Source organism: Astatotilapia calliptera, chromosome 4 (genome assembly GCF_900246225.1).
Source record: "Astatotilapia calliptera chromosome 4, fAstCal1.2, whole genome shotgun sequence".
NCBI classification, from domain to species: domain Eukaryota; kingdom Metazoa; phylum Chordata; class Actinopteri; order Cichliformes; family Cichlidae; genus Astatotilapia; species Astatotilapia calliptera.
In genome coordinates, this window is record NC_039305.1 from 7,892,548 (window position 1) to 7,919,138 (window position 26,591).

The 26,591-nt window shown below is 39.8% G+C and overlaps 3 protein-coding genes across 8 annotated transcripts in view; 1 reads left to right on the forward strand and 2 right to left on the reverse strand.

The window, feature by feature from the left end:
* Positions 1-67: 67 nt before the first annotated feature.
* On the reverse strand, positions 68-6,221 carry dnajc7 (DnaJ (Hsp40) homolog, subfamily C, member 7). The gene is made up of 14 exons (XM_026164364.1): positions 6,120-6,221; positions 5,298-5,386; positions 5,031-5,155; positions 4,527-4,640; positions 4,195-4,269; positions 3,927-4,045; positions 3,289-3,442; positions 2,994-3,158; positions 2,784-2,875; positions 2,551-2,624; positions 2,245-2,391; positions 1,754-1,906; positions 1,593-1,655; positions 68-1,473 (listed from the first exon to the last, which is right to left on the reverse strand). Exons 1-14 carry the CDS (start codon positions 6,191-6,193, stop codon positions 1,436-1,438), a joined length of 1,482 nt encoding a protein of 493 aa, XP_026020149.1. The 5' UTR covers positions 6,194-6,221; the 3' UTR covers positions 68-1,435.
* nkiras2 (NFKB inhibitor interacting Ras-like 2) lies at positions 6,211-9,934 on the forward strand. Of its 3 annotated transcripts, none has more exons than XM_026164367.1 (4): positions 6,211-6,273; positions 6,712-6,834; positions 7,232-7,473; positions 8,435-9,934. In XM_026164367.1, the coding sequence occupies exons 2-4, from the start codon at positions 6,741-6,743 to the stop codon at positions 8,675-8,677; spliced, it is 579 nt and encodes a 192-aa protein (XP_026020152.1). In that variant the 5' UTR covers positions 6,211-6,273; positions 6,712-6,740; the 3' UTR covers positions 8,678-9,934. The 3 variants fall into 3 exon arrangements, with proteins under 3 accessions (XP_026020152.1, XP_026020153.1, XP_026020154.1); XM_026164368.1 differs by having other exon boundaries at positions 6,239-6,273; positions 6,680-6,834; XM_026164369.1 differs by lacking the exon at positions 6,211-6,273 and adding an exon at positions 6,305-6,563.
* A 9,647-nt stretch (positions 9,935-19,581) lies between these two features.
* Positions 19,582-26,591, reverse strand: part of znf385c (zinc finger protein 385C) — a 151,644-nt gene continuing 144,634 nt past the window's right edge. For 3 of the 4 annotated variants that reach the window (XM_026164371.1, XM_026164372.1, XM_026164374.1), the window contains 3 exons: positions 25,505-25,603; positions 24,890-24,979; positions 19,582-22,526 (listed from right to left, as the gene is read on the reverse strand). In XM_026164371.1, coding sequence (XP_026020156.1) covers positions 22,296-22,526; positions 24,890-24,979; positions 25,505-25,603 — 420 coding nt within the window. In that variant the 3' untranslated portion in view covers positions 19,582-22,295. The remainder of the gene's footprint in view (positions 22,527-24,889; positions 24,980-25,504; positions 25,604-26,591) is intronic. The other variant, XM_026164373.1, reaches the window with a different exon arrangement.

The window sequence follows — 26,591 nt, forward strand, 5'->3', positions numbered from 1 at the left end:
AAACCACACGGTATCTTTATGCAATACTTCTAAACTAATGATTCCAAACAAAAGAAAGATATCAATCTAGGGGAAACCCAGAGGAGGCCAACTTTATTGTCATGGCTGGTACTTTTCCAGGGAAAAGAGTGGATGGTCTCACTCTCACCATAAAGAGCAAAAACAATCAGAGCAAAATGAGGACACTCTTCATACTCAAGTGCACCAATGGACTAATGGGGAAATGATTAAACATTCCTACGTTTCAATCATCACACAGCACCTGAACATTTTGGACAACAGCAAACAGATTTCACTTTATGTGGAGCAATAAAGTTGTCACTTTTGCTCGATGCCTCCACCTTGCATTGAATAAAATTAGACAGCTTCAATGTCAAATAACCTCTACTGTATACTGTAATCGATTTGAGCTTAAAATGCCATGCAGATCTAGCAAACCAATCATCTTCCTGAGGTTTTTTGGTTATTTTTTTTCCCAACGTAGTGTTCATGGTGGGTGCCTCTTTCAATCTTAGGAGAAGAGCATCTTCATCTTACGCTGACGTTTATATCAGACAGCAAATTTACAATAAATATACATTATGACGATAAAAAAATGGAAAAAAAGAAACTCAACTATTATCACAAATCAACACTTTACATTCCAGTAAAATGTACAATGCAGCAATCTGTGAATGGCAACATCAAATGTGAAACAACAGAAGGGACGGAGACTTTGCTGACAACAAAACCAGCACGGCCGTCTCCTCTGCCGCCTTTCTAGTGTGCTTCGGCTGAATTACATGCGTAGGTCTAGACTCCAGCTGTTGTCAACTTAAAAAAGAAGATTGAGTGCTCCCAAAGGCTTATGACAAGGAGGCAGTTTTCAGTGCGAATTCGTAGCAGCCAACTGTCTGTGTGACAGATTCGTCAAAAAAAAACAAAAAAAAAAAAAAACGGGGATGGTGCAGCTTGCTCAGTGATTTCCATCACAAATCACTGAGCAAGTTATTAACTGTCATGCAGAGAATACCCCCCCTCAGCAGTAAGTTGAGATGAGCAGGATAATAGCTTGCTCGAGAGTTTTCCCCAGGATGGCACTTCCTGCATGGATCCCTAAAAGCTCTAATATAATAGCTGTGCAATCTTTCCTATTTGAAAAATCCAGACTATTTGGACCAGTGTTGTTAGCCATTACCGACTTTCAAGTTTGTTTAATTCTGGAAGGAAGAAAACTAAATCCAAAACCAGTAAAACTACCAACTCAGTTTGAGCCAACTTGGTGTCCTTTGCTAGACGGGCATTTGCTGCATTGGGTTGCATTCATTCAGTCAATGGCATATACAGGAAACTGACTTGCAAATCAGTCAGTTATTAAATACAGATGATGGGTTGTGGGGTTGACATTGTTGGAAAGTCCTGATGTAGTAACTGTTTAGGTAGTCGACTCTTCCAATTAACCAAACTGGAAGAAGAAATTTCCAGGTCCAGATGCTGAAAATAATAAAAAAAACAAAACCATTAGCGCATTTAGGATATTCTCAGATTGTGGGACTCCTTCCAAATGGCTGGCAGAGGGACAGATTTTTACTTTCAAACAGAACATATGTTACCTTCGAAACTAAAACCCCCTGGACCTCCAAAGAATGCCTTGAAAATGTTGTTGGCATCAAAATCTGGAAAGAAAGAAAACACAAGAAGCTGAATTTTCTCGTATCATTTCAATCTGATCATCCTTGAGACCTCACACACTGAAGTCGGCCCATATGCTCACCTCCCATGTTCATGCCGTCATCCTCTAGATCCTGTCCGGTGTCGTAGCGAGACTTTTTCTTTGCGTCAGAAAGCACGCTGAAAGCTTCGCCCACTTCCTTAAACTTCTTTTCCTCTTCCTTCTGTACCTCAGCACTAGCTCCACTGTGACGGTCTAAAGGGAGGGGGAAAAATGAAAGCAGTATTATATTTGGTAATTTAAATCAAAGTCCTTCTAGAAGCAAATCTCACAGCTCAGCTGCCATACCAAAAATCACCCATGTCACTTATTTAGGCAGTTATTTTGAAGGATTATCTAAACTGATTTTCATTTCAAATGTCTGAATAAAGATAAGATTAAAAAAAAAAAAACAGTTCCCTAAAATAATGTTTTAAAATATCTTTTCACTGGAAATTATATGGCCATATTTGCTGCAGAAAAACTTCCCCCTACAATTCAGGACTCTTCATTGATGTGATGTTTAGTTCTCTTTTTACGTAGAAATCAAGCACCTGGGTGATGTAAAAGTGCCCGTTTGCGGTAAGCTTTCTTGATCTCCTCTTCTGTTGCGTTCTTATCCACCCCGAGGATTTTGTAGTAATCTTTCCGTTTGCTTTTCTTCAGTTCCAGCTGGGAATTCTTCAGGAGTTGCTTGTGTTCTAGGTAATAAAGTCAAAAACACACAGCATGTAGATTAGTAAGCATTGCATTAAAAACAGTTATGTAATGTCTCTAAAGTGGCAACTTAATACTAGTCCAAAGGTGCCAATATGTGGAAAAGGAGCACTGTGAGGTGGTAATATCTGCTCTGCCCCCACCTTTTGTCTTCTCTGTCTGGTAAACCTTTTCATAGTCCCGCACTGCCTCTTCGTACTGCTCCGTGTCCATGTAGCTGCAGGACACCAAGCACAAGTCTTTCAGTCAATTCATTACTCAATTTGAACTATAAAATACAAAAGTGTCGGTAAAAAAGTGAAGCTTCTGCTTAAAGAAACCAAATGACATACAAGTTGGTCTGTCTACTAACAACAAAGTAAAATCTTCGGCATACCACTGTGCTCTCCTTAAATAGGCCTTGATGTAGGTCTCATCCAGTTTGATGGCCTTCGTGCAGTCTTCAATGGCCTGTTCTAGTTTCTTGAGCTTTCAAAGAAAAAGAAAATGTGAACATGTGAGGCAAAGAGACAGGAAAAGGTAGTGACCTGTGGTGTCTGTATGCCTACAATTGACATATTTTAATGAAACTAATGTTATGTCTTACCTTTGATCCGACTGTAGCTCTATTACAGTACAGCTTGGCATTTGTCTTGATGTTATTAGGGTCTATTGTTAGCGCCTCAGAGTACAGCTCACATGCTGCCTCATAGTTTCCCTCCTTGAATGCCTTGTTTCCTTCCTCCTTCTTGGCTTTTAGCGCTTTGGCATTCTGGGTAGAAAATTCATACAGCAGCTTTAAAAGCTCCTCTGAGCTAACTGAAACCTCAAGCAGACTGGTGAAGGAGATTTTTTTTCCCCCTGCTAAATTTGTGTTAGCTGTTAGCTACTGAGTTACTCACTCTGCACGCAAGCCGAGCCTTGTCGTGGTCAGGAGCCATACGCAGGGCCTGGACAAAGAACTGCACAGCCTTATCAATGCAGTCCTCATAGTACAGACAAAGACCACGCACGTACAGAGCGTCCGCGTTAGTGGAGTCCATTCGAAGAATATCACTGGATACAAACAGATAATTACAGGCAAAGTGCAATTAAAAAGAGTAAATCACATTAAAAAATGTACTGTTACACCATCTTCAAAGGAGAAGTTCATTTCTGAAAACTCAACTGTTTAATGTATTGCAGACAACCTAGTAAAGATCAGAAGAGTCAAATCATGACAATCGCTGTTCCCACTATTCAGAACATATAGTAAGCACTACATATAAACACAACAAGGAATCTTCATGTTCAAGGCAAACTGGAGTGATTAAATTTAAGGATCCGTGCCCTGACCAGCTGTGATTTTTCATCCTGACAGTTCTTCAACCTGCATGGAAATCACTGCTTGCACATTTCAGTGGCCCTGTCTGAGAAAGGCATACTGTTTTGTTGTACTTCATGTTAGGGCAACTACATACCTCAGTGACTTTTCCCCCATTATATCCCTTTGACAATAATGTCAAAAAATAAATAAATCTTTTCAAGTGTGCATTCTTACCTGGCTACAGACTGAGCCTCGGGGTATCGCCCCAGCAGGGCTAAACACTCTGCTTTTAGTATCTTGAACTTGTGACAAGCGGAGGCAGAATCCAAGGCACGGTCCATGCAAAAGACAACCTAAACACAAGCAGATACCTGCAGTACGTGATGCTTGACTTGGCAGGTATTTATGACATAATACACCTCACAAATAACACACCTCACAAATAAAACACACACACACAAAACAAAAAAACAACTAAAACTGTATCTAATGAGTAGCTTACCATCCTGAAATCTCTCTTCTCAAATCCAATCTCTGCCATTCTCTCATATTCAAGGATAGATTCTGCATTCTTCACCTGCCAAAGGAATTTATGATATTCAGTAACCATGAGGAAGAACTTCAGTGCTTCTCAGAAACTGCTAGTCTCTTGAGTGCCATGCTTATTAAATCCAGGTCAGAATAAGTACAAGTGATTGTGAACTACTACTACTGGATTTCCATTCAAACCTTTTTTTGCTCTTTATTTTCACTGGCTTGGCCAAAGCCAATTTAATAGTGGATAATCATGTCCAAGTTGTTAGGTCATGCTCTCTGCAACTGAGGCCAACTCACCTCCTGCTGGGCCTGGCTGTTGTCTGACTCCAGCTCTAGAACTCTCTGGAAACAGCGGCTGGCAGCCATAGCATTCCCAAGCAACAGGTGGCACTTGCCCTCTCGCAGATGGCCCTGTAAGTAAAAGATTTACAGTTCACAGCCTAAAGTGATAATACCCTGTAATGACCAACATCATTAAAAACATATGACTGCCTCTAAAATATTTATCTGTTATGTAATATATTACTAGACTACAACCAACAACAGTGCTGGAGCTTATGTGTTTATTGGCCTTGTAATACTACAGATATAGACCACTGGTGACTTATACAAGATCTGCAATAAACAAAAGCTTTTAAAGTCTATGTGAAAATCTGTATTGCTCTAAAGCCATTGCTTGTTAGAAATATTTACAAAGGAAAATCCTCACTACTATCTATATATCTATATCTATATATCTATCTATATATATATATATATATATCTATATATGAATGGAATTTCTTTAATTCTTCAACCCACCTTGATGAAGGTGTTGTCTAGTCGTACTGCTTGCTGGCAATCCTCTAGAGCGTCTCTATACCGGCACAACATCATTAGTGTCGCTGCCCGATTTCCATAGTAACTTGCATTCTTTGGGCACATATCTGTTATGTTAAATTAAGAAAATTTTATTAATATTCTACCAGGGACATGTTGGATGCAAATGTTAAAATTCTCGTCCACATGAGAAATTAGCATAGCTTCTATCCACAGAAATATATACTGAAATTGTTTAGAAAGAATTACCAATGGCCTTGGTGTAATAATTGAATGCTTCTGCATAATCCTTCTTGACATAAAAAGCATTGCCTTGTTCTTTGAAGCTCTCTGCTTCCCTGTGTAGAAATGGGCAAAAAGAAAGAAATCAAATAAAGCTTGCAGGCAAATCTAAAACAAGTGAGAAGAGAAAAACACATGACAGGTGGTAAGATAAGTAGAGGTAGACTTGCTGAATTGTTTCTTGACTAGAGGTAGGTAATTACTTTTTTTCATATTCATGTTTTCGAGTAAAGAAAGAATGACACAATGTGCATTTGACAGTTTGCTGGACTGAGTTAGCTAAACATAGAACAAGTCAAACTAGCAGGACAGAGTGCACGTATTCCCAGCCAACACGCAGCAATGAGACTGAGCCAGGAACATATGACACCATCCTGAAGGGCTACTGCCGTTACTTTTTTTGGAGGCCTGTCATACTTCACATCACGAACACTCATTAACTGAATGGTGCCATTAAGTAATTAGCCAGCTTTGGTCATCTCTGGGATGTGAAAGCAAAACTCTTAACTCCGATCAACTTTCACACTTAACGATTAACCACCAACTTACATACGTTACTGTGAACGAAACCCAGAAATCCAACACAAGGGCTAGCTAAAGTGGAAGGCAACCGAGCTAGATGCTTTCCAGGGCCAAATTTAGCTAAACTGTTAGCGGTAGCGCGCTGGTAAGCTCTCATGTTGCGACAAGAAAATTAACACGACGGGGGCTTTTGAGCACACATATCAATAAAAGACTTTGATATACGCGTTTTTCATTCGCTGACAACATAGCTGTAATTTCCACCACCTTTCTAATTCTTCATCGCTGAGCAGTTCCATGTCAGGGTCCATGTTCACAGCATCACAGCTCTCCGTCGCCATTTTGCCGTCAATGAGAAAGGCGGGGCTACATACTGCAGTCGTTACGTACAACATAAACAGGAAGTAGCACATTTGGGAAGGTAAGCGTTTTCTCAAGCGAAATTATGACAATTAGCAAATAAATGTCGGCAAAATAACCAGAAGTATCAGCGTGTGTATTTTTGAAGACACGTTTTTACTAGCATTTGTCATATACAGGCAACATTAATGGCTGGTTTTGTGATATAGTGGTTTTGTGTCTTCCCGAAGCTAATGCTAAGCTATTTTCTGTACAAACGTCTCCAAATTAGCTATCGTTTGCGACGCAAAAACTTAAAATAACTATGTCAGATAAAAGGGGTGTTTTTTTGCCAGTGGGCTCTTCTAACTTGTAAGTTAGCTAGTGTGCATAGTAGCACAGTTTATCTACAAAGGAAACCAAATAAGGCGTACTGTGTTGTTGTGTTTTGCATTGTTTCTAAGTAATGGCTTTGATCAATTGGGTAGTTTTTGTTTTTTGTTTCTTCTGTCCTAAACAGATTTTCGGACTGGAGAGTGAGAAACCGTCATGGGTAAAAGCTGTAAAGTGGTGGTTTGTGGTCAAGCCGCAGTAGGAAAAACGGCTGTGTTAGAACAACTACTGTATGCCAATCATGTTGCAGGTATGTCGCTTCCCTACATTATCATATATTACCTCAATGAGTCAAATGATGTATGGTCAATGTGGTTTATCCCCGAGTGATCGCAGCAAAGCATAATATAATTTGTTGTCGACTTGCAGTAGTGTTGATGTTATTGAGTGAGTATTCTCTCTGTCGTCCATTAGTTATTTATAACTAATGTGACAGTATGTAATCGTAACTGAAATCGTGATTAAAACGTAGCAAAATTGATTTGGTGCTATATAAAGTTTAAATGAATTAACTCAACGCTTGGTGAGTTAACAGTATATAACAGTTGTATTAAAAGTTTATAACATCTAAGACTCGCATGTTGTCATCTTAATATTTGTGCAGCATATCACATCATTTGTGTCCACCTTTGTTTATTTCTTGGTAGGTTCAGAGCCAATGGAGACCCTTGAGGATATCTATATTGGCTCCATAGAAACTGACCGTGGCACACGAGAGCAGGTGCGCTTCTATGACACCCGTGGACTCCGGGATGGGATGGAGTTTCCCCGACATTACTACACTTTTGCTGATGGCTTCGTACTAGTCTACAGCATTGATAGTAAAGAGTCCTTTAAACGAATGGAGGCCCTTAAGAAAGACATTGATCGCCACAGAGACAAGAAAGAGGTAAGCAGTAAATACAATTAATGTGTATAGTGAGGGCATGGGTTTTGATTGGTACACCTCACAGTTACTTGTTCTGTTCTAGTAATTTCAGAATAGAAGAAGTTATGTTTATTAAAAACCTCATAAATATTCTGCTCAAAGTGTGGCTCATCTAATATATGTGATATCTAATATATCACTATTTTTTAATAAATAGATATACATAAAAAGGTTTAGTATAGGTGGTGTAGTGATTAGCACGGTTGCTTCACAGTAAGGAGGTCTTAGATTTTAATCCACCAGCCTTTCTGTGTGACTGTCTGCCCATCTTTGCTTGGGTTCTTTCTGGGTTGTCTAGTTTCCCACAGTCCAAAGACATGCATGAGTTAGGTTAATTGGTGATTCTAAATTGCCATTATGTGTAAATGTGAGTGTGACTGGTTGTTTATCTCTCTATTTGCCTTGCGTTAAACTGAGGGCCTGTCCAGGCTGTCCCCTAAATTGGATAAGGGAAAGAAAATGGATGGATAAAAACAGTACAATATAGAATACATAAAGCTGCAGAATATTCTGCACCAGTATGCAGAATGCATTGTTATTTAATATTGTAACATTAGTTGTCAGGCTTTAGTCATTGTTGTAGCCTTGCTTTGGGGGTCATGTTTCATTAATGTGCACTTAAAGAGGGATGACAAGCCTTTATAAATTCATGACACAGCAGTTCGAGAGCTTTTTGGGTCTGATACAGGTCTCTGGGATATTAAAGAAGCAAGCAAGCCAGAGATGCCAGATATTGATTCATCTGCCCTATGTCCTGGGATGATATTTCTAAATTATTAATTTGAATATTGTTTCCTCCCAGTCATATTTAATTTTCACCAGACAATCTGCTGTATCTGAAGCCACAGCAGCTGTCATGAAGCACAATGTGAAGAGTTGTACAGTGACTAATGTGGAACTAACTTGATAATCTGATCTATAGGTAACCATTGTTGTGCTGGGTAATAAACTGGACAAGCAGGAAGAGAGGAGAGTTGACTTGAACGTGGCCCAGAATTGGGCGAAGAATGAGAAGGTGCGTCTGTGGGAGGTGTCTGTAGTGGACCGACGTACACTCATTGAACCCTTTGTCTACCTCGCCAGCAAAATGACCCAGCCACAGAGCAAGTCCACTTTCCCTCTCAGCCGCAATAAGAATAAGGGCAGTGGTTCAACAGATAGCTAAAATATCCGAAACAGCTTTTGAAAGGGGAGGCATGTTAAAGGAAACCCTGTTTTATTAAAACATATATATTTTATCAACATGAAGGATTGACTTAGTAAAAATTTGAGAAGGCAGAGAAATTATGTTGAGAAGGAAGGCAGGATGATTGTATGGATCTTTGTAAACAGAGAGCACTGTTAATATTAATAAAACACCTGCATTTCATATTTGTTAAAAACAAAATTCTTAACTAATTATGATTTTTGTAAATTCTTTATGTCTCTGTCATCTGTATATGTATCACATTTCCCGTTCTCAAATAATTCCCATTTTTTCCAGGTAGAAAAATGTTCAAACTGTTTCACCTGCATTGATAAACATGTGCGATAGACTGTGTGATTTAGAGCTACATACTGTAGCTCTTGATCTACTGACAATCATCATTTTGATCTCAGTTTATATTTGAGATTCCAGAGATTTAAGCTATCATAGTCACTTGAGGCTCACTGTAATGATGACGAAGGACCTTACACATAGTTTGTACACTGGCTACTTTTTTTTTTTCTTTCGGTAAACCTGTGCACTAAATGTATACACGGACTGAACCAAAAATGGCAGCAGTTTCAAATGTTACCCAATAACTGCATCACACAAATGCTGAATATCATATTGGAAAAGGAATGATGACTGAAAGGGTTTCATAGATGCATTATTTATATTGTACATAAACTGTCCTGTCTGTTGATGTGGAGATTTGTTACACCTTACACGTTTGTTGCTGAGATTTACTGTTTAATATTGTCACGTGAATCACTCAGATTCTTTATCACATTTAGCTTTCTGTACAGGTGTGATGAGTCTGACTACAAGATGGTCAGATGATATTTCAGTGTTTCTGCAGGCTGAAGTGCTACTTTTTCTTGTTGCATGTAAAAGAGAACACTCGATTTAGTTAAATTCCATTTCAATGTCAACACGATTCATTCGTCACTGATGAAATCGGTGTATTGGGTTTTTTTTTCTTCTGAGGTGTAAAGTAGAACCTATCACTGGACTGGTGTAGCATGAAGTCATGTATGAGCAGCTTTTAATGTTAGTTTCACTAAAATGGGGAAATGTGAAAATTTGTCAGTTCCAGGGTCTGTCAACACTATATCATGCAGCTTTTTTTTCTTGTGAAGATTAACCTTTATGTATAAATATCCTGAAAATGTGCTTTTTTGAGATGTTTGCATGTTTTGTAAACAGATTAAAGCCTTTGACTGTGCCTAATTAGAATTTGTGGTTGTGGGTTAGGTAATTCAACATAGAGCAGGTGTCATTCTATTTTTCTGTTTGCTATTTTCTGCACCGTTCTTCTTATTTCTACTTTTCTATTTACAAAATTGTGTCAGTAAGATGTAAAACTCAAAAAACAGAAGCTGGAATTGAAGACTGAAGATTTAATCTGATTTAGAAATTTTGAGTAAAAGCAACCTCTGCTGTCACTTATTTTATTGCAGAAGTCTCTGATCTTGTGGTTAAACAGGATTTTTCACATGGTTTTGTAAAAAGACCCTACTTTCATTTGACTTTCAACTGTAGCTAATTGATTATCACATCTAATATCAGTTAAAACATGTTTGTTGTCTTCACACGCTTGAAAATAGACTCATGGCATTTGAAGGACCACGAGTGATGTGGGTGGCACTCCACAACAGTCCCAGTTTCTCATGTGGCCCCTTAGGAAAATTAATTGCCCACGCCTTTAAGATGTTTCACCTCTAATTGGAGTCCTTTAGGTTACATGAGTGTGGGTTGAAACGCCTCTCGAGAGTGCCTTAGAGCTGGTGGACTTAAATGTGAGTGACAGGGTGGGTCAATGATTATCAATGTGACTGTGGGCTTTTAGAACTGGAGAGACTTTTTAGATGAGAGGTGAGCCTGCTTGGAGAAGCTTAAAAAATGCAGCTCCCTTCAACTCAAGCACTTAAGACCAGAGATGGGCAGTAACGCGTTACTGTAATCTGATTACTTTTTCAAATAATGAGTAAAGTAAGGGATTACTATTGCAAAAACGGTAATTAGATTACCGTTACTTTCCCGTAGAAACGCTGCGTTACTAAAACCGTGATTTTTGCGAGAATGTCTCACGACAGTGATGTAAGCGAGTGCGTCGTTAGTGACAACAGCTGTGTGCAGATCAACAATGGATCATATATCGATTGTGGGAGAGAGTATGAGCGTGCAGCGTTTAAAGCGTGGAAGTATTGACCTTACTTTGAGTTTGATTCCATAAAAAGTGACAAAAACATTAGTGTCCATCGTGCGTGGGAAGAAAACTTCTTTTTACAGCGAAAAAACCCCTTCCAAGCAAGCACCGAGTGCGCAATGACGTAATGGGAAACTCACAGAGAAACTCGCGGATTCTTCAACTGACCGTGGCACACCTGCACCAGGGTAAACCTCCGCCTACCGCAGTTCTGCTTTACAGGTGAAAATAGAGCAACAGGACCGCTGAGTCTTTGACTTTATTTATTTTCTGCTGTGTTTTACTTGCATCTATTTGAAAGAGTGAGTGTAAACACAAAAAATATTTTATTTTATGTGCTGGAATGTGCAGAAAATAGGTTTAAATGTTAAACTAATTTATTCAAGTCAGAGAATGTTGCATATAATTAAAATTTTGCTTGATGCATAAAGTTAAAAGATTAAAACTGATAAAACAAGTTTTTTATCAAAAGGTACCTCTCCATTTGATTACATTTTGTATGATGGATTATGTAGAAAAAGTAGAATTGGGCTGAAAGATCTATGCTTTATCACCTCTTCAGGTTGTAAATCGTGTTTTTAAAAAGTAACTAAGTAATTAATTACTTTTGAAAATAAGTAATCAGTAAAGTAACGGGATTACTTTTTTGGGGAAGTAATCAGTAATTAGTTACTGATTACTTTTTTCAAGTAACTTGACCAACACTGCTTAAGACCGCCACGACTTGCATGAATGAGAACCTACATAGACCAATGTACCATTGAAATCAGCGACTGTGCAGTCCTTGATTGACACTTAAACCCCCACGGATCGCCAGTTGGCGTTTTCTACCTTTAAAACCCGGAGAGCAGCCAAATGGCTTTTAGCTAGGCTTTAGCTTCAGCCAAGTGGAAGCTAAATTGGCTAGTCATTCATATGTATATGGTCATTATCTGGGAATTCTGGAGGGAGGGGAGTGGGGGTGTGTGATTGAGGGCGTGGGGGAGCTGCTAAAAGCTGTGCACTTCCTTTTGTGTTTCATCTTGATGCATTCTCAATCATCCAGGGAAATAAATCTCCAAAAGTCACCAACTTGGAGTGTTTCAGTTTGCCATCTTAGGGAGAAATCAACACACATGGGTGTATGTCCTTCGTTGCTCAGATTTATTGATAAAAACAGTACAAAAAACCAACCATTTGTACACATATTTACAAATAATAATAAAAAGTGAGTGAGTACAAACAATTCAACATTTTCAGCAATCACTCACAATCCTGGCACTGCCATGGTATCTGTAGTCTGCATTTACCACATGTGTATCTTTTGCAGTGAACACATCGCACAGTGGCATGATTGTTCTTGCAGTTGTGTTTGACCTGACACGTGGCTCTTTTTCCAGGGCTAGGTGTGGAGGGTTGTGTCCGAAGCAACTGTTCTTTTCTTGCCTTCTTCGCAGCTACATGAGAGCGAGCCAACTCTGTTGCAAGCGCCACCAGGAAGTCCACCCGTCTTTCCTTCGTCCCGGTGCATGCTTGATACAGCACATGTGCATTCAGTGCTGCCATGTCAATCATGTTATAAAACACGGCGACTGGCCAGCGCCGTGTTCCTTTGTTCCCGAACCATCTGGTCCATCACATCCACGCCACACTTTGTTTTGTTGTAAAGGGAGACAGTGTTTGGCTTCCTTTTGGTGGTGTTATGACAATAGAAGCGTACGCTGCAGATGGAGAGCCAACGGGTAAGGCCAGGAGAAGTATCTCGAGTCGCCTTCAGAGCTTCCTGTGTTTCATCACTCTTGACATGCTTCGTAGCATTCAAGAATGGACTATTCAACATGCACAGCAAACGGAGCATGTTCATTGGTTCATGGACCTCCCTGAACTAATGGCATTTATTGCAATTGTGATCTTGCGGGGGGTTTACAGGGTTCCATCTGTAAATGACTGCTGGTCAGCAAACCTGGGAAACCCACAGATAATTGGAACTATGGCACGAAACCGCTTCCAAAACATCATGCAACACCTACGCTTTGATGACAAGTCCACCCGCTGTGATCGAGCAAAGACTGACAAGTTTGCTGCAATTTCCAGTGTGTGGGGATCATTTGTCACCAACTGCATCACGTGCTACAACCCTGGTCTACATATCACCGTTGATGAACAGCTTTTCCCATCAAAGACTCGGTGCTGTTTCCTGCAGTATATTGCAAGTAAACCTGACAAGTTTGGGATCAAGTTTTGGGTGGCTTGCGACCTAAAATCCAAGTACATTTGCAATGTCTTCCCATATCTTGGCAAGGACCCCAGTCGTCCCACTGGGGAGAGACTTTCTGAAAATGTAGTAATGAGGCTGATGGAACCATTCCTAGACAAGGGCAGAAATGTTACCACGGACAATTTTTTCACATCGCTTTCACTTGCACAAAAACTTCTTAGACGGAAAACCACCATCCTCGGCACAGTCAACAGGATTCGCAGGGAAATTCCTCAATCCACTAGACAGACAGATCGCAATGTATTCACCACTCAGGTATGTTACAGGTCTTTTGTGGTTCTATGTTTATGTGTTTCATTGTGTGTAAAAGGGCTATGGAAATAACAATTTATCTTATTTCTTAGGTGTTTTCAACCTCTGCTGCCACGCTGACGGCGTATGCGGCCAAACGGAAGAAGACAGTCTATATTCTTAGCAGCATGCACAGCGTGGTTCAGACTGATAACACCACCAAAAGGAAGCCAAACACTGTCTCCCTTTACAACAAAACAAAGTGTGGCGTGGATGTGATGGACCAGATGGTTCGGGAGTACACTGTCCGCAAAGGAACACGGCGCTGGCCAGTCGCCGTGTTTTATAACATGATTGACATGGCAGCACTGAATGCACATGTGCTGTATCAAGCATGCACCGGGACGAAGGAAAGACGGGTGGACTTCCTGGTGGCGCTTGCAACAGAGTTGGCTCGCTCTCATGTAGCTGCGAAGAAGGCAAGAAAAGAACAGTTGCTTCGGACACAACCCTCCACACCTAGCCCTGGAAAAAGAGCCACGTGTCAGGTCAAACACAACTGCAAGAACAATCATGCCACTGTGCGATGTGTTCACTGCAAAAGATACACATGTGGTAAATGCAGACTACAGATACCATGGCAGTGCCAGGATTGTGAGTGATTGCTGAAAATGTTGAATTGTTTGTACTCACTCACTTTTTATTATTATTTGTAAATATGTGTACAAATGGTTGGTTTTTTGTACTGTTTTTATCAATAAATCTGAGCAACGAAGGACATACACCCATGTGTGTTGATTTCTCCCTAAGATGGCAAACTGAAACACTCCAAGTTGGTGACTTTTGGAGATTTATTTCCCTGGATGATTGAGAATGCATCAAGATGAAACACAAAAGGAAGTGCACAGCTTTTAGCAGCTCCCCCACGCCCTCAATCACACACCCCCACTCCCCTCCCTCCAGAATTCCCAGATAACGACCCAATATACATATGAATGACTAGCCAATTTAGCTTCCACTTGGCTGAAGCTAAAGCCTAGCTAAAAGCTGCTGCTCTCCGGGTTTTATAGGTAGAAAGGTAGAAGCCTGGGGATGCTAGTGTTGAAACATACACACTGAAATAGGAGAATTTGGTGCCCTCCAGTGGTCACTGTAAGGAACTGTAGAATAAGATAGAATAATCCTTTAATTGAAATTTGGTTGTAACAGCAGCCAGAAAAACACATATACAAACAAACAGTACACAGAACAGAAACATACACTTTTTTTAACATCACACTAGGATATACATCTGGACATACTGGAATCCACATCATAGAGTCAAGTTTGTCCAGCACAATAAAAACAAAAAGCAGCAATTGATTTTCTGCAGTTATGTTCTGAACTATGTGAATAGATTGAGACAGGATTTGCACTTTAGCCTATAACCAAAAACTACGTAGCAAACACTTTTGTTTACTGAAGACAGACATTGTTTTTTAAAGGCAGTTTTTGTCTATGTGAGGCACAAAGTTTTCTGCCGATGTAAATCAATAAATTCCACTCTGTGTTTCATGGGAGGGTTTCCGGTTAAGTCCATGAGTTTTGAACTTGTAATTTTGCCTCAGTACACAACATAAGCGGGTGTTAAATCAAACAACCAATGTGATTGATGTACAGATTTTTAGAAGTTGGAGACATTTTTAATTGGCCACACTAACATAATTTTAGATATAAGAATTGTTTTTAATACTTGGATGAAAATCTTTGGCAGTCAGTGACTACCTAAAGTCTTAAACCCATGTAGATAAACGCTGTGTTTTCTCCTTTGAGAGGCTCTGCCAGGCCTTTACTGCAGCCACCTTTAGTTGTGCTTGTTTATGGGTCTTTTTGTATTCAGTTTTCCATCTATTAACCAAAAATCAAGCTCTGTTGGGACTGACTGACTGAGCTACTAAAAAGTATTCCATTTCTTCACCTTGAGAAACTCTTGGGCTGCATTTGCATTTCACTTTGGGTCACTATCCATTTGCTTCATGAAACACTGATCAGTTTTAAGCATTTGGCCAAATCTGGATAAAGAGTATAGGTGTGTAGACTTCAGGATTCATCCTGTGCCATTTATTAGCGATAACATCATTAGTGAAGTGGTTCTATTGGCAGCCATATACAACGTTGCCAGCATACATTGCCTCAAGTTGAATGATAATGGCGTATGCCTTGGATCATCAGCTGTTTCTCTCCCTCTTCATATTTTTCTCTTTCCATTGTAATACAAATTCTTATTGTTTTCTTATTGTCCAAAGATTTTTTTTTCCCAGAACTCTACAAAGTCTTTTAGATGCTTTCCGGAAAAGTCAAATTTGGTCCTCTTGCCTGTGGAAATAATTCTGTCACAATGCACTTTAGTGTCCTCCTGTGGTCTCTCTGGTCTGTTTGTGTATCTGACCCGGGCAGTGCATTCACCTCTCTGATAGCTTTTTTTTCTCCAGCCTAATTGCACTGATTTCTCTTTGGGCATCATTTTTAAAATTACAATGAAAATGATAAAATAAAAATTCAACACTGTGACTCAACTGAAAACATTATGTCTCTTTCATTTGTCATGAAGGTCAGGAAACTGCTTGTAGGTCAATTGTCCAATTAAGTCTGACCCCCATCCAGGAATAATATTTTAATTTACTAGTGTCCATGCTGGGCAGCATGGACAATAATGACTACTGGTTCATTGCCCTAACATTTCACCAAAACCAACATACAGTGGATTTTGATCTGCAATTTTACAGCTAAAACAAGTTAAAGATAAAAAGTGTTACTGGAACATGAATTAATTTTGTTCCATTCATCTGTTGTTTAGAAGTTTTAGCAGAAACAATGTCAGTTAGACAGGGTCTGGAAATTTCAGCAAAGGAAATGATCTGCCGGCTCCAAACAGGCATGTTGACTGGAAAGGTTAATGCAAGATAATGAGAAAACCTCAAGTGGAACATTTAAGAAATTATATTACACTCACCTTAGTTTCCCCCTGAGGGTGTTATCATGTACCATCTCATTTCAATCATGTTCTTTTTAATGGCCTAGAATTGATCCAGTGGTTCAGTGATTGTACCATACATTTGGGCGATGACAGTACACAATGGTGTTAATTTTCATGCCCCTGAGCTCAAAAAGCGAGGAAGAGATTTCTGTAAAATGCCAATATGTTTTCTTGTCAAAGGCTCTCTGTGTAATAGCTCAGTGGCTGTATTGACCCGCATAAAAGACAGAAAAAGGGAGAGAAAAAAAGACTTTAACAACACAAATTCTAAAACATTCACTGTGGAAGGATTGATTTGTCACTTGCTTGGATGATTTATGAATGTTCTTCCTCCTTTTGACAACACTAACCTCAAAAGGGAAGATTTTTACTTGCTAGTCACAGTCACAGGGCAACAAGGCAATGCAATACCATCGACTCTTTTACTGATGCATGACAGTGTGATTCATGATTGCGGTTGAGCATCCAGCTCTCACGGGGACCCATAAAATAGATAACATTTTAAATTCCGTCGTCTTTTCAAAGGAAAAAAAAAAAAAAAAACTTCCACTATGGAAGCTGCCGCACTGATGCTCTTTTCATTTTCACCATCACGAAACACCAGGGTAACAAAACAATTCCACACAGCAGTAAACACGAGCAGTTTATGTATCAGTGCCACCTTTATTCTCTGAGCTACTGACCTTCTTCTAGCTGTAAATATCAGCTGCTTTTAAGCCATCAGTCGTGTCGCATGCTAGTTGTTGTGCTGACTGCCCACGAGCTTGTGAGACAGAGCATTTGTCCTGAAAGCACAGGGTAAGTTCATCTTAATAAGTCAGGCTGAAGGCGTTTTGAACCTCGCAAAGACAAGATCTAGGTTGTTTTTCGTATTTTGTCCTAAACCACGATGTGTTTATGTGCATTCAGTGAGTCTGTTGGAAGTGTTTGACACATCTGGCGAACACTTGGGAACAAGCGGACAAAACGTCTCGCCAGTCAATAGAAAGACCATTTATCATCAATAAAGTAAAGTGGAAGCTGAAGAACAAATTGATTTACTCCACTGCTTAACAAACTCTAGTCTCAATTTGTTTTTTTTTTGTACCACAAACAGTGGCATCAATACGGCACTATTGATGCTTCTATTTTACAGCACAACAGCATCCCAGTGTTTTGAATATAATCAGGATTATCTGTTGTTTATTAATATTATTTATTATTATTTATTAATATGCTGTTTTTCTGTGTTACATTCTGACTAGTGACGATTGTGAAATTTCTCATCTTAAATGTGTGTGAAGTCACATTTCCTGTCTTTAAAACTATATTATATTGTTGTAGCAGTAATACAATCTAAAAAAGTTATTTGCTGTAAAGGATGTAAATTTAAAAAAAAAAAATCCAAAATAAAACAAGAAAACCAGGTTAAACTATGTGAAATTTTATATTTATCTTCATTTTTATTTAAAATAATATAGATACGTGTATAATTGTTCATGGAAAGAATATTAAGGCCAATCTTACAGAAAATGTTCATCTTATAAATTATTAAAAATCAAACAAAACTACATAAACACACACATGCACGCACACACACAGAAGCAGTGTAGCTTGACTCTTGACTGAAGGAGCAGTGTTTGACCGCAGCAGGAGACAAGAGTGTCACTCTCTCCTTGGAGAGCAGTCAGATAAGATAATGGATCAATATGGCAGACACACCAGTGTCACAGCTTAGCAAGGTCATCGCATCCTTCTGCCATATCACTGAGCTCTAGTAAGTGCCAGGCTCCAATGGTTTTTCTTTGATTGGCACGGCAGGAGGTGGCCAGCTTAATGTTGTGCTTATCTGCTGTTTCCACAAAGGAAGGGCTGACATGTTGGCTTGAGGCGTAAAGGGAAACATCAATATACAATTCAAGGGCTTCTCATCAAATAAAACATTAAAGAAACTGGGAAATTAATACAGACCAAACTGAGCTAAATGCACGATTATCGACTCTCACGCGAGGAGTCCAGACCAGATGCTCCTTTGCTTGGTTTCGGTATTTCAAAGCTGGCTTCAATAAGAACAGCACAGACAGGCAACAGTGTCTCATTTTGGCAAATACATATTAAATGTGGAAGAGCAGTGATCTGCTGTTCCACAATCCAGGAGGACTCATTGTTTGGCATTAAATCTTTCGCAACTGCTGGAGGTAATACAATGTATTATTTTGGCCATCTGTGGAGACTCATCTGAAGATAAAGAAGATTAGTTTGTCTCTAAACCATATCAGCCACTCAGGTATATTACTCTATCGCTCCTCTGTGTGCCACAAATGCAGCAGTGCCCAGACACAGTAGCTGTAAACTGTTTCCATTTGCTTTCCCACCTATACTTCGTGTCACCGGTCTAGCTGTAAGAAGTTGTTCCTGAAATGGATAGAAGCTGGTAGCTGTGGGATACCACATGAGCAGATGCTGTGAGGGTGTTGCACACTTTCTGAAAAGCCAGAAAACCTGCACCTTTTATTTCAGTTGGCAGAGTGTTTAAAAGGAGTGGTGTTTTGTTAACATCTGAAGCGTCTTTCAACTGTATGGAATGTAACTGTAAGTGAAATATTGATCTTCAGAATTCTAAGCATTTGTGTTGTCACCGTTTAATCATTAGCAACCATCTTCCTGAGTTTTCTGCCATTTTTTTCTTCGCCCACCCACACACATATTGTTTTTGCTCAAATATCAGTCTGATTTAAAGTTCTGCCTTCTGGGATGCGTCTGTTTTTCATTTTTATCCAAGACACACACACACACACACACACACACACACACACACACACACACACACACACACACACACAGATATTATTCCATAAACACTAAAAAACATACACACAAAGTTCTAAAATCTTTATTTTCCAAAATCCACCCCTTTCTCTCTAATGTACAGCACTGTAAGATTTTTTTATTTTGTTTTTTGTCAATCCATCCATTTGTACAGTGTTTCCTGCTCTCTAGAGCTTTGGAGGGATACCCTGAATGGATGGTCATGTTAGCAGTTGCTCAACCTGTCACCCCTGAGAAGGCCTGGCTAATGTGACATTAGGATCTGAAAAGGCCTTAAAATTACATTATTAATTAAGTCATTGTCAACAAGGAGAAAAAAAACACACTGAAAAAATTTGTTTAAATATTCTCTTGTACTTTAAAAAAAAACCATTTCGGCAAAAACCATGTAAACAAAAAACAAAATATAAAGCAAAGCATTTGTTCTTTCCCTGTATGAGCCTACGGTAACATAATCTACTCTCTTATATGATAGCAATTCTTTATGATACAGATAACGATAGCAACTCTGGTAAAATCTCTATAGTTACTCTAGGATTTCTACATATAATTTGCCTTCTCTAGATTCTTTATATTAAGAAAATGTTTCACTTCTTTAGGTCAGAGTTCCCACTGAGCGAGAGAAACAAACAAACATACAGTGAAGATTAAAGGCTGGCTGGTTCACTGAGTAGTGCGACTGGGGAGAATCATATTAGTATGGCGAGGGAGACCCGGTGGCTTTGCCTGTCCAAAAAAAAGGCTTGGGGGATCCTTCAACACAAACGTACATTGGATCACAAGCTCTAGTAGTACATGGCAGTTATAGGGTTTTCACGACAGATGGCACTGCTGTGTCACACACAACTACACGTGTAGCACAATGGGAAATGCATAGGATTTGCTCCATTACTGTAATTTAAGAGAACATGATTTGGTATGAGCACCGAGGGAAGGATGACTTGTGTGTGCGCTCCGAGTCCTCGTGAGATCTTGTCAAGTGTCCATTTTGGCGTAAGGAAGGGTGAATGTCAACAGATATTCAGGGTGGGAGGGGGAGACGGCACACTAGCATAAACAGCAATATGACATTTGATGTTGCACTTGTGACACTTATCCAAAACACTTCACTATGACGGCAATGTTTTGCTCAGTGGAAGTCATACAAAGGGTCTTCTGCTCCACTAAAGAGTGAAACAGCAATGTCATATGGCGCTGAAGCACCCTCTCTGCAGCGCAAGAGCAGCTATAAATGGAACGGCTCAGCCCACAGTCACAACATGTGGAGACTGACCATGAGCATCAAGCATCAAGGGCAGCACCGGGACAACCCAATATTTCAAATGACTCTTCGCTGACATATCAGAGTTGGCCCTTGGCTGTGTTGGAATACATAATACATCATTACAGGTGTTTACAGTAGAGAATAGATAAAGCCATTGATACACTGGAAACACATCATAAACATAAACATATTGAATGTATTGCTTTAAATGTGAGACTTATCATAGTCCTTAATAAACCATAATGTGATCGCTCTCACCTGATTGTTTTTTTTCCCCAAAAAAATTATCACTAAAATTGACATGGGATCATAGAACATACACAAAAAAAGCTTAATATAAACACAATTTCCATTGCTTTTTAGGTAAATTAGTTTTAAGGTGCTTTTAATGTGGTTGCCATGGCACTGTGCTTTGTTCCCGCCCACGTGTGTGTGCAGACACTGCAAGAAGATGTCAATCAAATACTGGTTGAGCAGCCTCCCCACCTACTGTCATCCAAACTTTTTATCAAGCTCTGAAATCCCATCAAGTCTTCAAGTTATCCATTGTGTTTTCATTATGTGTGCGATGTTGTGCTTGTGACCGGGGGAGGGAGGAGGGGGAGGGGGGTTGCTTTCCCTGCTGCTCATCATCTCATGCTGAGATAACGCCAGAGAAAATCAAGGGCAACAGCGAGGTGACGAAAGCGGGGTGGAGGAAAAGAAGAACAGCAGTCATGAGGGGAAAGAAACTATGGCGTTTTGCAATATAAGACATCCATAGCAGCAGAAATGTTGTCATGCCGCCAGCTTGGCAAGAACATAATGTACAAGTTGCATTGCGTGAATGATGCACTGGGGCAAAAATCATTCTGAAGACAGATTTGCAAATTGAAAGAAAGTCAAGTTGACAGGTTGACCTTTTCTGGACTGTAATGACTGCTTAATCCTGGGGATACGGGAACGGAAAGAAATCTGGAGGGCTATGACTGTGGCTGTGACTCAGAAAGAAAAAGAGAGACGTGTTTTATTCGTAAGAGTTAAGGGCTGGGAAAACAGTATTTGGTTGAGGGCTGGAGGTGCAAAATGTTGTTAATGAGGTTTTAACACATGAGTATACTGTATGTAGTTATTGATTCACACTCTATCCACAAATAGCAGTCACTTTTATCCTTCATAAAAGCTCAAAGTTAAGTGGAGGTAATTCTCCAGACAGTTGCTTTAACAATTGCCGTATCCCAACTGCAACGTAACCTCAGCATTTGACCTCAGTTGATCCTTTAAGCGACTTCGCTGAAGACGCTGATCATTGAGAGTGGCACGTGCAACCATCTGGATTGGGATCAGCTGCTTTAATGACCTATGATGACCTTTCATCAAACCTCCAAACCAATACGTTAAAAATCTTTTATAAGAGCATCAAGTAAAGGGACCTTATTTTGTGGCAACCACACTAAACATACATCTAGACTTGTCTATATTTGTTCTCTAATAAATTACACAATAATATTCATAATTCAAACCACGTTGACCCATGAAATGGCTATAAAAGCGGCCTCAGTTCACCAGTCACTGTCTGGAGGCCTGTCCTGCTCCTTGGGTAATTTTAAGAGGAGCAGAAAGAAGGCATGATGGGGGATCTTGGCCTTTTTTAAGAACAGCTCTTAGGCCTAATGGCCTTTCGAGAGTTTGAAGTTGTGCACGCTTTCCATTTTAAGTCAGGCAGGCTGCATAGTTTGCGTGTGGCCTTTGTTGTATGGGTCACACTTAAGGAGGGCCTTGGATTTGGTAAAGGGACAGGGGTGGAGCTCAAATGGGAAGTGGGTCAAGTCTTTAGTAGGGGGAGAAAATGATAGGTGTGTGTGTGGCCCGCAGGGGCCCCGGAGCAGGCCTGAACAGTGCAGGGCCCAGGAATGGGGTCTGGATGAAGGTGGTTGTACCCACTGGGTGGCGCAACGCCAGTGGGTTAGTTGCCACTGTGCACAGAGTTGGCGGAGTGAGGGGGCTGGGCAGGAAGCCAGTTGTCAAACTCTTGGTCAGCTGCTTCTGCAAGGCCAGTTTGGTCTGGAGAAAACAGGAAGGGGAATGGCAAGAAGTGAGAGAAGAACACAGTGAGGACAGAACACGTTTACTGGACAAACATGTCTCCCAAAGCCATGGCCCTTTTTCCACACAGAGCTGCAGCAGAGTAGTACATGTTCTTACTAACAGACATGGATTCCTGATGGCTTGAATCATTAGGCACCTCTAGTTAAAATCCATATTTTGTAATAACACTGCAAAAACAGCCAACATTAAAAATGTTTTCAAAGTTTAAGCACTGTTCATGTTATTAAGCTAAAAATTAATAGACTGTGCAATCTGCATGTGCAGCGGTGCAGTAACCTTTATACGTCATTACTTAGTAACAACCTTTGGCACTTATCATAACTTCCTCGGTCCTTGCAATATGCAACGCATGTTTAGGAACCCACTGATTTTCTATGATATTCAAGTCAGGGAATGGTAATTCCCATTTCAGAAGCTTTAAGTTGAATTTCTTTAGGTAGTCACAGTAGATTTTGAAGTACATTTTGGATTATTGTCCTAATGAAAAGGCCAGCGTCTTTCAGTTTTGCTCTCTTGGCAGACTGTATTAGATTTGTAGCCAGAATCTTCTGACATTTTATGGAATATTTTCTTCTGTTTATCCATGGCTTGTGCCACTGGCTGTCACAAAACCTCAAAGCAGAATATTTCCATCCTTGTTCTTAAGCCTTGGCATTGCTTTTAGTATTTCATCAAATGCTGCTCCTTTATTTACCCTTCCAAAGACATCCTTGGGTAATTGCGGCATAAGGGCCCCTCTTTTCCCTTATCTGTCTACAGCACATCCAAAAAACAACCTCTAGCTTATCCAGATGTTGCTTTTCATACTTTAAATAATGAACTTTGTGATATGGGTGTAGGTGAGGTTTTGTTTTTTTGACTCCTATATGTAGGTCCTTTTATTCATGACTGCTGCACACTGCAGTGTGCACTGCCATTTATGTGTCAGCTAAATCTTCCTGCAGCTCCTTTACAGCCATTTGCAGGGTTTTGCTATGCCTAAGATTTATCTGAATGTTTTCTTCTTCCCGTCAGATCCAAAGTTCTCCTCAACTGTCATTTTTAAAATTTACATTTCAGACAAGAAAACTTGCAAGCTGGAAGTGCTCTGACATCGCTTTACAGTCCCTGTATTTGCTTCATTTTAACTTCACTTTTTTTTTTTTTTTTTTTTTACTTCATAGCAGTCCCCAGGTTGTGAATTTTGATGAATCACAGAGTTTATTAAAGTCTGAAAGGACATTTTTGACCTGCTTCAGAGTCAGTTGAAGTTCAGAGACATCTGCACAAGTATGTTCAAAATAAAATAATAATAACAGTGCGTTAACGATTGAAAAATGCTCATTTTTAATGTGTTTTTGCAGAGGGGGTTTTTTGTTGTTGCTTTTTTACTTATTTTCATTTTGAAAATCAACAAAATATTAAATTATTCAGAGGTGCCTAACTTCCATAGATCTGTACACAACAGCTGAAATCTAGGACCACAGCATGGATGCACTTCAGCCTTTTTCATCAGGACAAGGGTTAAGCTGGAGGCTGTAACGCTAAAGCTCTCCAATATTAAAGGGATAGTTCTGATTTATTTTTTTTCTTAATCAATGGTCAATTGCTTTAATCACTGGCCATGATATAGCTTGAATGAGAAATCATTTACACATTTAAATACAAAAAAATAGTTTAAAACAATTTTTAAAGAAGAATGTAATATTTAGAAAATGCAAATAAAACTGATCATAAATAAATTTAGAAATTTACACAAGATGTTGCATAAATTGTAGGCAATTAAAAAAGAAAAACCTGAAACAGTCTCAAGATAAGAAACATTTAAGTCTCTGTCATGATACCAACTTTAATCACTTTAATTTCAGAACATGCTTCATCCATCATTTTGGTATGATGGCTACAATTACTGCAATATTAATGAGTCTTGGCGATAAGGAACGCTGTAATCGATGAAATGAAATAACCAAAAAGCATACGTTGCCATAGTGATATTATCCTGTGAATAAGGAGCAATAGCGAAAACACAGGGTTAACTTTGAAGATACCTGGATAAGCCCAATATAGCTATATAGCACTGGCCACATGGGGAGCCATATTATTTAGTGGCATCTGCTATATTGGTATCACCATTAGCTAGTTAAAAAAGTAGCACCTCATGTAAACCATGGAAACAAATCTAAAAAAAAAAAAAAAAAATCAGAACAATCCCTTTAATGCAAACATGACTTCTTTGTGAGATCTGCTAAGTCCCCTGCCCATGGCCAGGCCTAAAGTTCAGCCAGCTGCAAGTCTCGCCTTCCAATCCAACCCCAGTCTCAGGCTCTCCTGCCACTGACCTGCGAGGAGAGGGAGGTGAGGTTGTACTGGCTGAATGCTTTCTTCATGGCAGACACAGCCACGCCTGCATAGCCACTCCATCTCACGTTCTGTAGGATGGAGGAGGGAGATGAGGAGAAGGAGAGATGGGGAGGTGTATACATGACAGGAGCAGAGAAATGATTAATCTGGAGTGCTGATTCAGGCTGCTGTTGTCAGAGCTGGTCAGTGGGGACTATTTTAGACCTGTCTCAGGGGTAGGGGACTTACTGAGTACAAAAGTGTGCTTAACCTCTATGACAGTTGCAGGCACACAAGCATGCTGCCTCACCAAAACACTGAAGTCCCTGAGTGAACCCTGTGTAAAGTGATCTGCGTGTTTGCAGTTTTCATTGAATGTTTGTCTGGGCCTGGGTCAAATCAGTTAACTGTTACAGAGAAAAATTAAAACTGTTGTTTAAAAATGCATTAGTTTACAAGCTAGACTGAAATTATTCCAGTTTTGGGAAGAACATCCAAGCATATCTGCTGTAAGAAAAGGCAATTATGCTTTGTTTGTTTTCCTTGAGTGTGTGTATGTGTGCATATTTGCATGACAGTGTTTTGTTTGCCTGTGTCTTTATGCTGAGACTTACCGCTAAGCTGGAGCTTGGCTGGCTCTTGCTGTGGGGGGTAAATTTGGGTTTGGGCGGTTTTCCGGCCAGCCTATCCTTGTGCCTTCTGCTATTCATGTGCTGCTGAGACCAGCGGAAATACCATTAGCAAGCTAACAAGAATCTGTTGTACCACAGTGGAACAACTTCAAGTGTTATCTGCTGAATTAATAATGGATAGGCATTGAGTACGACTGAAGTGAAGAGAAATTACATCACATTACTTTCTACCTCTGCCGCGCTCCTTCTCTGTCTCCAGTAGTTAAAGGGTACGTCCTCATGGGATAGAGGTTTATATAAGACTGGTGAAATGCATTTAAGGCTAAAGCAGTCTGGGTGCTGACACATGACAACATATCCTGCATCTTTTCCACTCCAGCATATACAGTCCCACGACACAGATGTAGCAGTAAATGAACATCAAACGCAGAGAAATTCAATCTCAGCCCGGTTTGATGTTGGTATAACCAGAGCAAATAGAGAAAGCTTTTGCAATAATGAGAGGTAAATAATTGCTCAATGAGGAGTTAGTTAAAGCATCAGATGGTATCTGTGTAAAAATAACAGCTTGAATGTATTCTGCACTTACAACCTCCTTTCAATTGCTTGATTCATGCATCCGTAAATGAAGCAGCTTTGATTTAAGTTTGCAGATTTCCCCCATCAAGGTGACGTTAAAATTGTCTCCCGGATCGAGTAATGTCTTTAAAATCTCATTATTCATATTTATCACTTTAATGCACATCATTTTTTTTTAGCTTTTATAACTGTGACATTACAGGGCAATGTGATTTAAGTTCAATATGCAATATTAAACCCTCGGTGTCTGGGGTAATTGTGTGTGCAGACACTTTTGTTTTCTAATTAATTCTGTGGCCACATCATCTGTCTGTGAATGTGAAGTAATTATACAGTATGCAACATTTTATCCGAGTGGCATGATTGGGCTAGAGTGCTTTTCCCTGCAGAGTCAATAGCACTCTTATGTCCTTTTGAACAAAATCCTACCAGGTTAGCAAGATTCTCACTTAGTATGCATTGAGAAACCTGCAGGACTTTCCCAAGCCCA

What these genes read in the sequence shown, in the direction of transcription:
- dnajc7 (XM_026164364.1), bottom strand. Translation starts at nt 6,193, where the DNA reads ATGGCGACGGAGAGCTGTGATGCTGTGAACATGGACCCTGACATGGAA. An exon ending in TTATTACACCAAGGCCATTG is followed by an intron (nt 5,156 to 5,297) that starts GTAATTCTTTCT and finishes TTAACATAACAG; the next exon opens with ATATGTGCCCAAAGAATGCA. An exon ending in GAGCTACAGTCGGATCAAAG is followed by an intron (nt 2,876 to 2,993) that starts GTAAGACATAAC and finishes TTTCTTTGAAAG; the next exon opens with CTCAAGAAACTAGAACAGGC.
- nkiras2 (XM_026164367.1), top strand. Translation starts at nt 6,741, where the DNA reads ATGGGTAAAAGCTGTAAAGTGGTGGTTTGTGGTCAAGCCGCAGTAGGA. An exon ending in GTATGCCAATCATGTTGCAG is followed by an intron (nt 6,835 to 7,231) that starts GTATGTCGCTTC and finishes ATTTCTTGGTAG; the next exon opens with GTTCAGAGCCAATGGAGACC. An exon ending in GCCACAGAGACAAGAAAGAG is followed by an intron (nt 7,474 to 8,434) that starts GTAAGCAGTAAA and finishes TCTGATCTATAG; the next exon opens with GTAACCATTGTTGTGCTGGG.